Source organism: Diprion similis, chromosome 8 (assembly GCF_021155765.1).
Source record: "Diprion similis isolate iyDipSimi1 chromosome 8, iyDipSimi1.1, whole genome shotgun sequence".
Lineage (NCBI taxonomy): Eukaryota > Metazoa > Arthropoda > Insecta > Hymenoptera > Diprionidae > Diprion > Diprion similis.
This window is the reverse complement of record NC_060112.1, coordinates 1484387-1495133: the sequence shown is the minus strand read 5'-3', so window position 1 is coordinate 1495133 and position 10747 is coordinate 1484387. Positions and strand designations below refer to the sequence as shown.

General features: G+C 40.6%; 3 protein-coding genes across 6 annotated transcripts; all 3 read right to left on the bottom strand.

Annotated features, from left to right (window-relative positions):
* Window positions 1–242: 242 nt before the first annotated feature.
* LOC124408817 (lipoma-preferred partner homolog) lies at window positions 243–4239 on the bottom strand. Of its 3 annotated transcripts, none has more exons than XM_046886041.1 (6): window positions 3920–4239; window positions 3050–3223; window positions 1794–2178; window positions 1378–1712; window positions 874–1289; window positions 243–741 (listed from the first exon to the last, which is right to left on the bottom strand). In XM_046886041.1, exons 2-6 carry the CDS (start codon window positions 3176–3178, stop codon window positions 489–491), a joined length of 1518 nt encoding a protein of 505 aa, XP_046741997.1. In that variant the 5' UTR covers window positions 3179–3223; window positions 3920–4239; the 3' UTR covers window positions 243–488. The 3 variants fall into 3 exon arrangements, with proteins under 3 accessions (XP_046741997.1, XP_046741995.1, XP_046741996.1); XM_046886039.1 differs by having other exon boundaries at window positions 1794–2307; window positions 3920–4238; XM_046886040.1 differs by having other exon boundaries at window positions 1794–2307; window positions 3050–3186; window positions 3920–4238.
* A 142-nt stretch (window positions 4240–4381) lies between these two features.
* Window positions 4382–6166, bottom strand: LOC124408821 (COMM domain-containing protein 3). The gene is made up of 3 exons (XM_046886046.1): window positions 5911–6166; window positions 4726–4997; window positions 4382–4624 (listed from the first exon to the last, which is right to left on the bottom strand). Exons 1-3 carry the CDS (start codon window positions 6038–6040, stop codon window positions 4454–4456), a joined length of 573 nt encoding a protein of 190 aa, XP_046742002.1. The 5' UTR covers window positions 6041–6166; the 3' UTR covers window positions 4382–4453.
* A 103-nt stretch (window positions 6167–6269) lies between these two features.
* Window positions 6270–10484, bottom strand: LOC124408811 (116 kDa U5 small nuclear ribonucleoprotein component). Of its 2 annotated transcripts, none has more exons than XM_046886026.1 (8): window positions 10343–10484; window positions 9925–10178; window positions 9558–9829; window positions 8795–9483; window positions 8462–8691; window positions 7632–8350; window positions 7252–7532; window positions 6270–7172 (listed from the first exon to the last, which is right to left on the bottom strand). In XM_046886026.1, exons 2-8 carry the CDS (start codon window positions 10165–10167, stop codon window positions 6667–6669), a joined length of 2940 nt encoding a protein of 979 aa, XP_046741982.1. In that variant the 5' UTR covers window positions 10168–10178; window positions 10343–10484; the 3' UTR covers window positions 6270–6666. The 2 variants fall into 2 exon arrangements, with proteins under 2 accessions (XP_046741982.1, XP_046741981.1); XM_046886025.1 differs by having other exon boundaries at window positions 10306–10481.
* Window positions 10485–10747: the final 263 nt, after the last annotated feature.

Genomic DNA, 10747 nt, shown 5'->3' with positions numbered 1-10747 from the left:
TATAATATATCTTTTACCTATACGTTAATACGAAACATTTCTAACTTATAAAACATCACAAGTATTGGCTGTATAGGCCTCAGCTAAGCTCAATAACAAAATAAAACTATAACTCCGTGAGCATTTAAAATTAGAATCTCTTTTTTGTCTCTTTGTAGACATCTTTCACTTCTCTTTTTTCTCGCTCACTTCAGAATCTTTTCTTTCACGTTGAAAAAAGGCTATGCATTACAGAAACAAAGTTTGATTTTTAAATACCTCTAAGTCAATGAATTCTCTGATCAACATTGACACTCGATACAATCAACAACTTAGATTTAGGGTTTGAAAAACTCATGTAAAATGAGTCAATGGCTAAGTATAATACTTTCAGTTTCTCAGACCTCACGTCGTGAACATTGAAAAACTGCGAACTTATACATCGAATTGTTTATGTATGGGTGTTAAAAAATTATCCATCCTACGTTCTGACTTTGAAGAAAAGAATTTTACAGCTCTGTCGTCATGTGTGACGTGAGTACTTGAACTCTGGCAGCGTTGCATCCTTTACATAAAATGTGATTGTCCAATGGGTAACAGCCACGACCCTCATTTTCGGACGAAAGAATAAGCCCGCAATCTTCGCACTTGTAACAATGAATGTGAAAACTTCTATCCAGCGCCACAACGCGGACCGTCTCATCTTGATCCGCCTCTGGCATGATAGGAAGTTTGCAGACGCAACAGCGGGGAGCGAATTTCCTATAAAAGAATAAAAGTAGTTTAGTGCTGAGTGATAATTGGTTGTAAAGTACAAATAGATTTTCGACCTGGCGGCTGCAAATGCAGAAATTTATTGAACCGCTATCAAGCCACAGCCACAGTTATACTCACTTGTGGAAACACTGAATACAGTGAATCTGGTTAGTTGCATCTACAGTGAATGGTATGCCGTCCAAACTTTCACCACATACAACACACGTGAAGCATGACGGATGGTAAGGTTTGCCAGTGGCTCTTAAAATTCTGTCCAAAATCGGTCTTGTGCAGACGCAGCATTTCTCCAACGTATTAAGATAATCCTCTTCGCAGTATGGTTTTCCCTCGAGTGAGTAAAACGGCTTGCCTTGCAAATTAACCTGGCAGACGAAGCAGCAGAAGCAAGTTATATGGAAGACCTTGTCCATAGCCGAGCAGCCGTTACCCTCGCCTTCGACTTTACGCCCGCACTGTGAACATATGCCATAAATATCGACGTCATCCGCTCCATCCTCCATTCCTTGTACCAAGAGATTAGTTAACGCGTCAACCTGTGAAAAAGTAAACACAAATCAATGACAATGCATGATAACAAAAATATGCTTAGACTTCTGAAAGTGACAAATTAAAAAACCAAACCTCCTTAACAGGCGACATTTTTCCTTGCAACTGAGTCGGAGGAGCTGATCCGTATCCGGAGTACATCGAGTAGTTACATGATAATTCAGAGGGAGGCCTCGGGTTGATGGGTTCGTAAATGGACTCGTACGTGGAAGACTGAGAACTGGGACCGTAAATATCGTTTTGGTAATTCTCCGATGGAAAATCGGTCTGATAAGTAGCTCGACGTAATTCACTGTAACTGGAAGATACGGGGCTTGGAGGTGGCGGCAGTTCTTCTGGTGGAGGAGGAAATGAATGTGATGGAGCACAGGGAACATATTCCAAAGGTTCTGGTGGCGGTGGGAGATCTTCTGTAAGGTGAAAAACATGAGAATAGCACGAATGCTGCATCCACTTATCGTTTATAAATTGCAAATTATCAAGCTGCTCACCCTGACTGTAAGCACCTGGAATATTGCTGTACATATTTTCCGGCTTGACATTCCATTGGATGTTACTGTATATCAAATCTTTCTCCTTTTTAGGGGGCATTTGCATCGAGGAAGAAGAAGCTGCGTCTGTATTGCCGTAAACAACATCCCTAGTGGATCTGCTAGCTCTGTCATCGACGGGAACTTGAGGAGACGGTACATTCCCGACATTGGAATAAAAATTCTTATCATCATATCCGTACTTTGGTTGAAATTTATCCTGCTGTTGTTGATTCGTGTAAATGTTTTCTTCGGTGTTGTAAAACTTGGCCAATGAACTCCCATTTGTTGGAGTGTTATTGCGTACTGCGTTGCTATTTTTCTCAGCGACTACGACGTTCGTTGTCTGTGGGACGTATGGTGCGGGTGAATTTGTATACAGGTTTGTCGACTTTGGCTCATTTGTTGAGATGTTGTTTAAAACTGTGCTGTATGAAGGGGCTGGTGCACTCTTCAGTGAGTAACTTTGCGGTATCTAGAGAACATTAGCCCATTTTCCAGCAAAATTATTCCCAAAATTCTTGTATATTAACAGAATACAATAAAAATATTTCACTTCTAATGATAACATATTTGAATTGTTATTTAGAAATTTAAGCCAAGGTTCTCTCAAAGCTGAAGGAGGATAAGTGAGTTTAAGTGTGTGTAGAGCAAGGTTGTTGTAAATGGAGACTAAACTTCCATCAAACTGTCCATTAATAAACAATTAATTTAACGAAGTAAAAAGGGGTAGAAAATAGCCAGACACAAATAAATTCAACTTGAAGGGGATTGGAAATAAATTCCAATTACGTGTAGGTTTGCAATGCAGTGGAATGAAATGGGATAGGAATTCGGTAGAAAAAGAATAGGGGACACAAGGTAATTTTATCAAACCGTGGTGCTTATGAGTCATGTACTTGTTTTCACGGCTTGAATCATGCAAGCAAGCGTTAACATTCTTTAGAATGAATAAGCTGATTCGACAATTTCATTCTTTTCATAACAAAACTTTATATCTTTGACACAAATAAACGACATAAGAATTACAAGCTGTATTTAGCAACAAGGCAGGCAGGCAGGCAGACAACAGGAAATTGAGGCTTTACTTAATCGCCAGTTGTTAGAAGTTGTGAAATAATTCGCATTACGCCTCACAGAGTAAAAACGCAAAGAGAACAAAGAATATAGATATTGAGTCTAGTTAGTCACAAATTGAGACAATTGGCATGTCTGACCTCCGGTTGTGATTTTTTTGGCTTTGGCGGAACTGTGGGTCCGATTTTCTTTACAGTTTTCCTTACTTCTCCTTCGAGACTCATTTGAAGATTGTTTATCTGCTGCTCAAGTTCATTTATACTCGACATTGTGATATCTGAAAAATGTCAAGTGTTTTTCAGATATTTTGGTGTCTGAAAGATGAAAAAAAAAAAAAAAAAGTGAGTAAACAGAACTCAGCTCAGCTCAGCTTATGATATAATATGAACACATTTTTTTTACACGAGTGTTACACTAGGACTTGTACTAATTATAAGACGGTTTGATTTGGAGTGGGAGTGGATATGATTATTCATCACGACTCCCTGATGAAAAGGAATAGGTGTGTCATTTTTCTATTGTTTTTTCCCCGTATCTGTTATCTTTTTCTTCGAAAAGACGAATGGAATGCGAATGAATTCTACTTATTGTTCGCTGTATCTGATTCAAGGATCTGATAATAGATTAAGTTATCTCTCAGAATTCATCGCGAAATCGACGTTCACGTAATAATGTGAAAACGATGCTGTCAAATTTTTTATCCGATTATAAATAAGTATTAAAAAATATATCCGATAAAAAGATGTGAAAGTTAGTCACTACACATTAACGATATTTTTACGCAACAAGGATAAATCGGAATTAACTGTACACTGATAATAGAAAAAAAGGAAACAGTCAAGGAAAAACTGCACGTATTTATTCGTTGATTAAAAACGATAATTACAATGAGATTTGAACACGATCTGAGCAGATACGCGGTCGAATTTTTTTTTATCACGAGTTGTGAGGGCCGTGACAAAGAAACGTAAAGATTAGTGGAAACACCGGACAAAATTTGACAGTTTTACCTTATTTGAGTATTGCGCTGTGTCTGTACTGGTTTAACTTTGAGATGCGAATGAAAAGAGTTCTTGCGATTATAAATAAATTGAAATTTCACTGAGAGAGAAAGCGATCGAATCACGGCCTCGCATTCAGCTAACACAGGCGGCTCTGATTCTGAATCATCCTGCCGCAGCACATCCTGCTTATCGCTGGAATACGACGGGTTAACAAGTAGACAAAATAAAACAAATATACACCATCCATAAATCATCCACAGTTATCTAAAACTAAGTAGAGGAGCGTCCCTACTGATTTGTTTATTTATTTCGCCAGCTGGCGAACTTTTTGCCATCTGGCGGCCGACGATTGGAATGACTCCGTAGAGCCCCATATTGGCGGGAAATTCAATGTCACACTTTGTGAAAAAGCAACAGATATCACAATTTACAATTGATGATCGCATGGGTACATAACTGGAGTTTTATATAAGTAATTTTATTTCAAACATGAAATGTGAGGAGAAAAATTTTACAGACATGTATTATCCTGGCGTGATTTCAAACATTGGCAACTTTTTCCACGTGTCTAACAGCATCCTTCAATTTATACACAAGTTCTTGAAGCTGTTGAGTTGTGCAAGCGAACTTCATGAACTCTGGCTTTCCCTGATTAATCGTGCTGAATTGAATGGTATATAATTGGGAACCAATGGAGTCTTCTATGTTTGACTGTAATTAGAAAATAATACATTGCGATCAGATGCCTGGTTCGATAACAGTGGTACAGCAAAATTCTTTCCTCTCACAAGCGTTTGAAGATAATAATGTACCTTAACACAGTAGTCTAACTTCCAATTGACATCAACGACGTGTGGTAAGCTATTGCCGATTCTGATCAGCGATGCCTGGATACCTTCTTTATTACTCACGTAAGCATCACATAGTTTCTTTACTCTGGGACCAGTGATATTTACATTTGAGAGAGCGAGATTCAATTTTTCTCCATCGAGGTCAAGACGGGCTGCATCGATCAACAGACTCGATAAATTGCCAAAAATTTCTTTGACAACATCTGGTTTTGATCCGTAGAGTTGAGCTACATCTGAAAGTTTTATATCACAACGAAAATCATAATTTATTGACTGATAAAATGTATTGTCGGATCTTGCACTCACATGTGCAAGACATTCGGTGTCAAAGGTCGTATGAATAAAAGTCAAAGAATTTAACGTTTCGGCCCTAAGGAAAGGCCCTCCTCAGAAAAACTATAATGTTTATTAAATATATTAGTAATCATAGCATATTTACAATGAAGTATTCGTACAAAACGTAGATATAAAGCGAACGACAACTTGACACCATGTTCGCCCTAGATTTCATAATTAGTATAAGTTTCCTTTCATGAGTGATTGATTGTAGATCTATGCTTCTCTCTCGCTTCCTCTCCTTTTGCGGAAAGACGTGCGTTCCAACCTCGTCGGATTTTTTGTTAAATAATGATTGATTAAAATAAATAATGAAGCCAAAGGAACCTGATTTTATGTAAAGTGTCTGTGGGATTTGGGTTTTTGTAAATACTTGAATTGTGGATCTCACTGGATTGTGATATGGGTGTTAACATAAGCTTTTGTCATCATTTAGATGACTACCGTTTACCACTCAGATTGATGGTCATTTTATTGGATAATACTGGTGCTATGGAATTGTAATTTCATTGTTCACCACTGTTGTGGTCTTGTGCCCTTTTTTCATTCATGTTGAAAGCCCACATTTCTTGTACGAGGCTCACTAGTATTTAAATGTAAGTTTTGCTTTATATCTACGTTTACATAAGTACTTCTTTGTAACTGCGCTATGATTACTGATATATTTAATAAATGATAGTATTTATGAGGAGGCCCCCCTCAGGGCCGAAACGTTAAATTTTTTGACTTTTATTCATACGTCCTGCTATACTGAAAATTCTGCACATACTATTGAAGATAAGATCGCGAAAACATTCAACTTGTACTCACATTTGTCTTCAGATTTTTCACACAACTGTAAAACTGCTATATCAATCAAATTTCCAAATATAACATCATTGATTATCTTCGGATTCTGCAGACTGGACAGACCCTTGATCGTACTTTCACTCAATTCCATTATTGGATTGCGAAACTCTAAGATCTGACTTTTAATCTAGCGATTGTTCATCATTAATAAATCTAGCTTCACCTAACCTAACTTTTGCAGATCAAATTTGACAGCCGTCAAAATGAACAATGATTACAAAGTAATAAAGATGAGAAACTCAACAATACGTTCTCCTAATTAGAGTAAAATACCCGCCAAATACAAAAACAGGGACCGTTAAAGCGTTGACTGAAGATATATTATAAATAGATTTTATTCGTTACAGTTTAAAAAAAAAATTTTATTGACAATTCCGATAGTAAAATGATCACTGTCTTAATTAAACTCGACCTCTTATACCTTACTCTACGTTTTTCTGTAAGAAAATTATGGTATGGAATGAGGTGGTGAATACAATGCAAAAAATAAAATATTACTTTATTTTCCCGCAAACAATCGTCATCTCGATGCATGTCTAAGCTTTGGCATACATGTCACGTACCTGTGATATCAATGCATGGCGACACTATGATCCATGTTAGTTACGAAATTACAGTTTGAAATATGAACCGCTGTATCACTTGTATCGGTATTGTCCCCTGTCTTGTGGGTAATTCGTTCTGGATTAATATATTTGATGAGGATTTTTATCCCGCCTAAAGAGGATAATTGAGTAACACATCCTGCCTAGCGAGTTCAAGCAACATAGGATCGTCAAAGAACTTGTTGATAGAAACGTCTTCAGAGAGGCCTTTGCGTCTCCTAGTTTTGAGCATGAATTCTCTGGCCAAATGGGTGGCTGGCTGAGGTTCGAGAGGTCTGATGGTTATACTTTTGTCAAGAGGATCTCCTGGCACGATTTGCCAGTGATGAAAGACTGAGAGGCAAAACGCCTGGCCTTGGGTGTGGGTTCGCAAGTCCGTTTCGAAGCCGAAACTGTCGATCGCTGGGATGAATGCTTTTATCGTATACAACGGACTCCCGGGAACTGGTGCGTCTTGTGTAACGTGTCCGCGGCGTTTCGCGAGGACCGTGTAAACCGCCGAAACACAATCGGCCGGCGCTTGGACCTCGACGAACAAATACGGCTCCATCAGACGAGGAGTGGCCATTAAAAATGCCGAATAAGCGACTCTCCTAGCAGTTGGAATAATCTGGCCACCTGAAAGGACAAAAAAACTGTTACTGTTGATTTTTCGGATGGGATTTCGACGAGGATTACAATTGCAGATGCTCTTCACCTCCTCTGTGCAGGGGTTCCTGGGCAATAACAGCGTCCAATATCTTAAATTTTACATTTCTGATAGGCTCCTCAGCAAGAGGTCCTTCTCTGGTTCCCCATTGGAATCCTTGAACAATGGCATCCCTTGCGCTTCCCAAAAGCGTTTTATCTACCTCCGAGGGCAGTGTGTCATCGACCAGAATGTTTGGTCCAGTGGAGTCGGGACCAAACGCCCAAATGCTTCGCGCCGCGAGCAAATCCCAGTCGTACTTTGTCTGGAAAAATTCACCCAGGCGTTTTCTGGGGGGAATATTTGGATTAGATCGAGTTTGACTTTCAGAGTATCGATTGTTTCTACTTGAGACGAAAAGACGGGACACCCCAAGACTAAATACGTACTTGTTCCAAGTGATACGAACATGTTCCGCCTCGATATCCTCTGCTAATCCTCTTTCCAAAGGCTCGGCAATCATCGTCAGTTTATTTCGCTTGTTGGGAGTTTCGGCGAAGCATTTCAAGGAGCTTGTCTCGACCACCGTTTCGGCGAAGGCGACGACGGGATCGGCAACCTTAATATCAATTTCGGAGTACATTCTGCGCAGGTCGTGCATGGCGCAATCCAGATAGAGTTCACCGGTACCGAGAACAACGTGTTCGCCGCTCTCCTCGACCCTTGTGCCAAGAAGAGGATAGCTTTTGTTCACCTTTCTCAACCCGTCCAACATTTTTGGTAGTTCCGACGGATTAACAGGTTCAACAGCAATCTTTATCACACTCTGAGTGTTGAATTTCAATGGTCGGAATATGTGCAAGTCATCGGAATTGCTTAAATCAGTTATGGTGCTCGTTTTGACTATTGGCCTGTCGATACCTTCTATCAACACCCAATTACCAGCGGGTACTCGATTCAGTTCTATGGAGTAACGTGCTTCGCTGATCCACAAGCGACCGACCGTTAATATTCGTGAGTCCTCTTCGTCAGCTTTAGAATAAGCCTCACCTAAGACCCGAACTCGCGCTCCCGCCTCCAAAGTTCCGGACATCACCCTTCCCAGGACAACAAACAAGGTGCAATCTTCGGTGGGATACATTTTTGTACTGTGTACCATCAGTTGACCCTAAAAGTGTACAATTATTAACAAAATTTAATACACTCATGCGAAAGAGATGAGTTTACAGGCCAACATCGAGAGTCAATGAAGAGTTTGCGCTGCAGAGAATCAACATACGTCTGGATCACAGTTGGTCATATCCTGCGCAAGCGGTGAATCTGGAGGGCCAGTATAGACGTGTCGAACTTTGACTGGAGCATGAGAATGTGGACTAGGCACATGAGCTACGCACATATCAACGAGCCCACTCATGTCGCCCAAGAATCTTGTGCAGACCAATCTCAGAAGTGGCCTGATATTCATTTTCATTTCTTCGGAGCTTAACCTGATGCCCAATTCGTCAAGCACTGAAAATATCAACACCAGTTATGACTAGTTTAATGAGGAATAAAGTATAAATACTCGCATGTAGGTTTTCTAACAGAACAAGAAAGTCAAGTAATCACATACCATCCGGAAGTGTAGTGTCGACGTCTCCAACGACCTGTGCAAAAATCTTGTAAAGCGGTTCAAGAATAAATTCGATAAAACTTCGCTGAGCGGTATTATGCGGCGGTTTTTTGGTGAACTTTCGAGTTTTCGAATTGAAGTATACATCGCCCCAAAGCCGCTTTGCGAATTCTGTAGCGTTAAGCTGCGGATGATTTTTGGCATAGAGAGCAGCGAATGATCTAAGAGTAAAGCAAACATTGTACTCCGAGCTGGCGAAGCAGACGTTGCCCAAAGCTGGGGAGACGAACGCGGGATTCTCAGAGTCAGAGTACAGAGCAATAAGCCCGTTCACTTCCTCAATTATGTGCCGCAGCTTGTAGTAGGCGTCTAGAGGGGGCAACTTCAATTCCAGTATTAGTCTATCCACTTTATTGATGCAAACGGTCAGCGCGAGTTTTTCCTGTAGCGCATGCTTCAGCAGACGCTCCGTATTTAGCATCACACCTTCTGCTGCATCTACAACCAACACAGCCCCATCCGACATTCGGATGGCAGCTGTTGCCTCATCGGAGAAGTTGACGTGCCCTGGAGTATCGAACACGTTTAACAAGTACGATTTAGCCTTAACATCTTGGAGCAGCAGAGTGACCGGCGTTGCTTTTGTTGACACACCGCGCTGCTGTTCAGTAAACAAGGTGTCAGTGTACCTGTCAATGGAATTGCAAACTTAGTATCAAGTTTAGATCGTGAATTTCCTTTGCAAAGACAATGTGTTTCGTACCTGAGTGCCTTTTCGTCCGTTACACTGTGCATGTAAGGGTGAGTTTGACGAATGAGGCAGTCAACGAGAGTCGTTTTACCATGATGTAGATGACCCAGGAGTACAACATTTCGTATGAGGTGAGGGGCATCCATCATGTCTGCAAGAAACTCGATACTGTACGTGGTGTCAGGCAGTTGCTGTTGCTTAATTTGAAACTTTGGCCTTCTGGTTGGCGCAATCAATGGCTTATCAAGGGGCTGGGCATCTTCTTCTTGCACCAGAGTTTCCACCTACAACAAACATGCAAAGTGTTATTAGTGGTCTCGTTTTCATTTGTGAGATAGGTTCTGTTTATAAATTACTGCGTCGATGTACACAGCCTCACCTCTGGCCCGTAAACTTCCAAAGCACTTGGATAGTACCGTTTGTCTTCGTGGAGGACAACAGCCATCGTGCTTTGGTCAGGATGCTCCCGAACCTCGTCCTTATCTTCTTCCATCTCTTCGTCGGATCGCTCTTGATCCGCAGCATCGTCTCCACCGTTTCCATACTCAGCTTCGTCCTCGCTCTCGGATGCCAAGTCAGGACCGATGTAATTCCCAAACTCGTCGTAAAGGTCGGCATCCATCGTGAAAGTTTCTGGAGACAAATTTGAGAAATTACATGATTTCGACGTCAAAAATTCAGGCTATATAATTAAAGATTCAGGCAAACTATGACTGAAGTGGAATAAAATCGCAGCGAAGCGTTAACGGATGTTGCAAACCTCGTAAATGATTTTGCTTATGAAAAAAAGCGTTTACCCAATCCAAAGAATAGCTGAACAAACTAACACGGAGGGTTTACAATACGTAGAAGCAGAAATGCTGACAATAAATAAACACCGGTGGAGGTTAGGATTACGAAAAGCGTGCGTCGTCTGCCGCTGTGACCTGAACTTAGCGACAAGTTGTCGAGATCAATAGATCGATAGATCACCCGCAGCGCTACCTGGGCTGCTTGAAGGCGAAATAAGCGCGGCGCATTTCTATTTTGAATTTTAAAAACGCAAAAATTGTGCGACAATCGAGAAGTTTGTTTGCAGCTTCTCATTCTGTACCCAAACTTCCTTTTTAAACACAAGAAAGCTCGATTTCACACTTTCCTTCTACATGCATACGTATCATTTCTCGGGCTAATAACGATGGCAAAACATAAATAAAAAATAT

Excerpts from the sequence above, each read along its gene's own strand:
- LOC124408821 (XM_046886046.1), bottom strand. The coding sequence starts at position 6,040 with ATGGAATTGAGTGAAAGTACGATCAAGGGTCTGTCCAGTCTGCAGAAT. Across the intron at positions 4,998-5,910 it reads TGAAAAATCTGAAGACAAAT|ATGTAGCTCAACTCTACGGA; the intron begins GTGAGTACAAGT and ends TAAAACTTTCAG. Across the intron at positions 4,625-4,725 it reads AGTTAGACTACTGTGTTAAG|TCAAACATAGAAGACTCCAT; the intron begins GTACATTATTAT and ends TTCTAATTACAG.
- LOC124408811 (XM_046886026.1), bottom strand. The coding sequence starts at position 10,167 with ATGGATGCCGACCTTTACGACGAGTTTGGGAATTACATCGGTCCTGAC. Across the intron at positions 9,484-9,557 it reads ACGGACGAAAAGGCACTCAG|GTACACTGACACCTTGTTTA; the intron begins GTACGAAACACA and ends TTCCATTGACAG. Across the intron at positions 7,533-7,631 it reads GTTCGTATCACTTGGAACAA|AAAACGCCTGGGTGAATTTT; the intron begins GTACGTATTTAG and ends TATTCCCCCCAG.
- LOC124408817 (XM_046886039.1), bottom strand. The coding sequence starts at position 3,178 with ATGTCGAGTATAAATGAACTTGAGCAGCAGATAAACAATCTTCAAATG. Across the intron at positions 2,308-3,049 it reads CAAAAAAATCACAACCGGAG|ATACCGCAAAGTTACTCACT; the intron begins GTCAGACATGCC and ends AATGTTCTCTAG. Across the intron at positions 1,290-1,377 it reads AAATGTCGCCTGTTAAGGAG|GTTGACGCGTTAACTAATCT; the intron begins GTTTGGTTTTTT and ends ACTTTTTCACAG.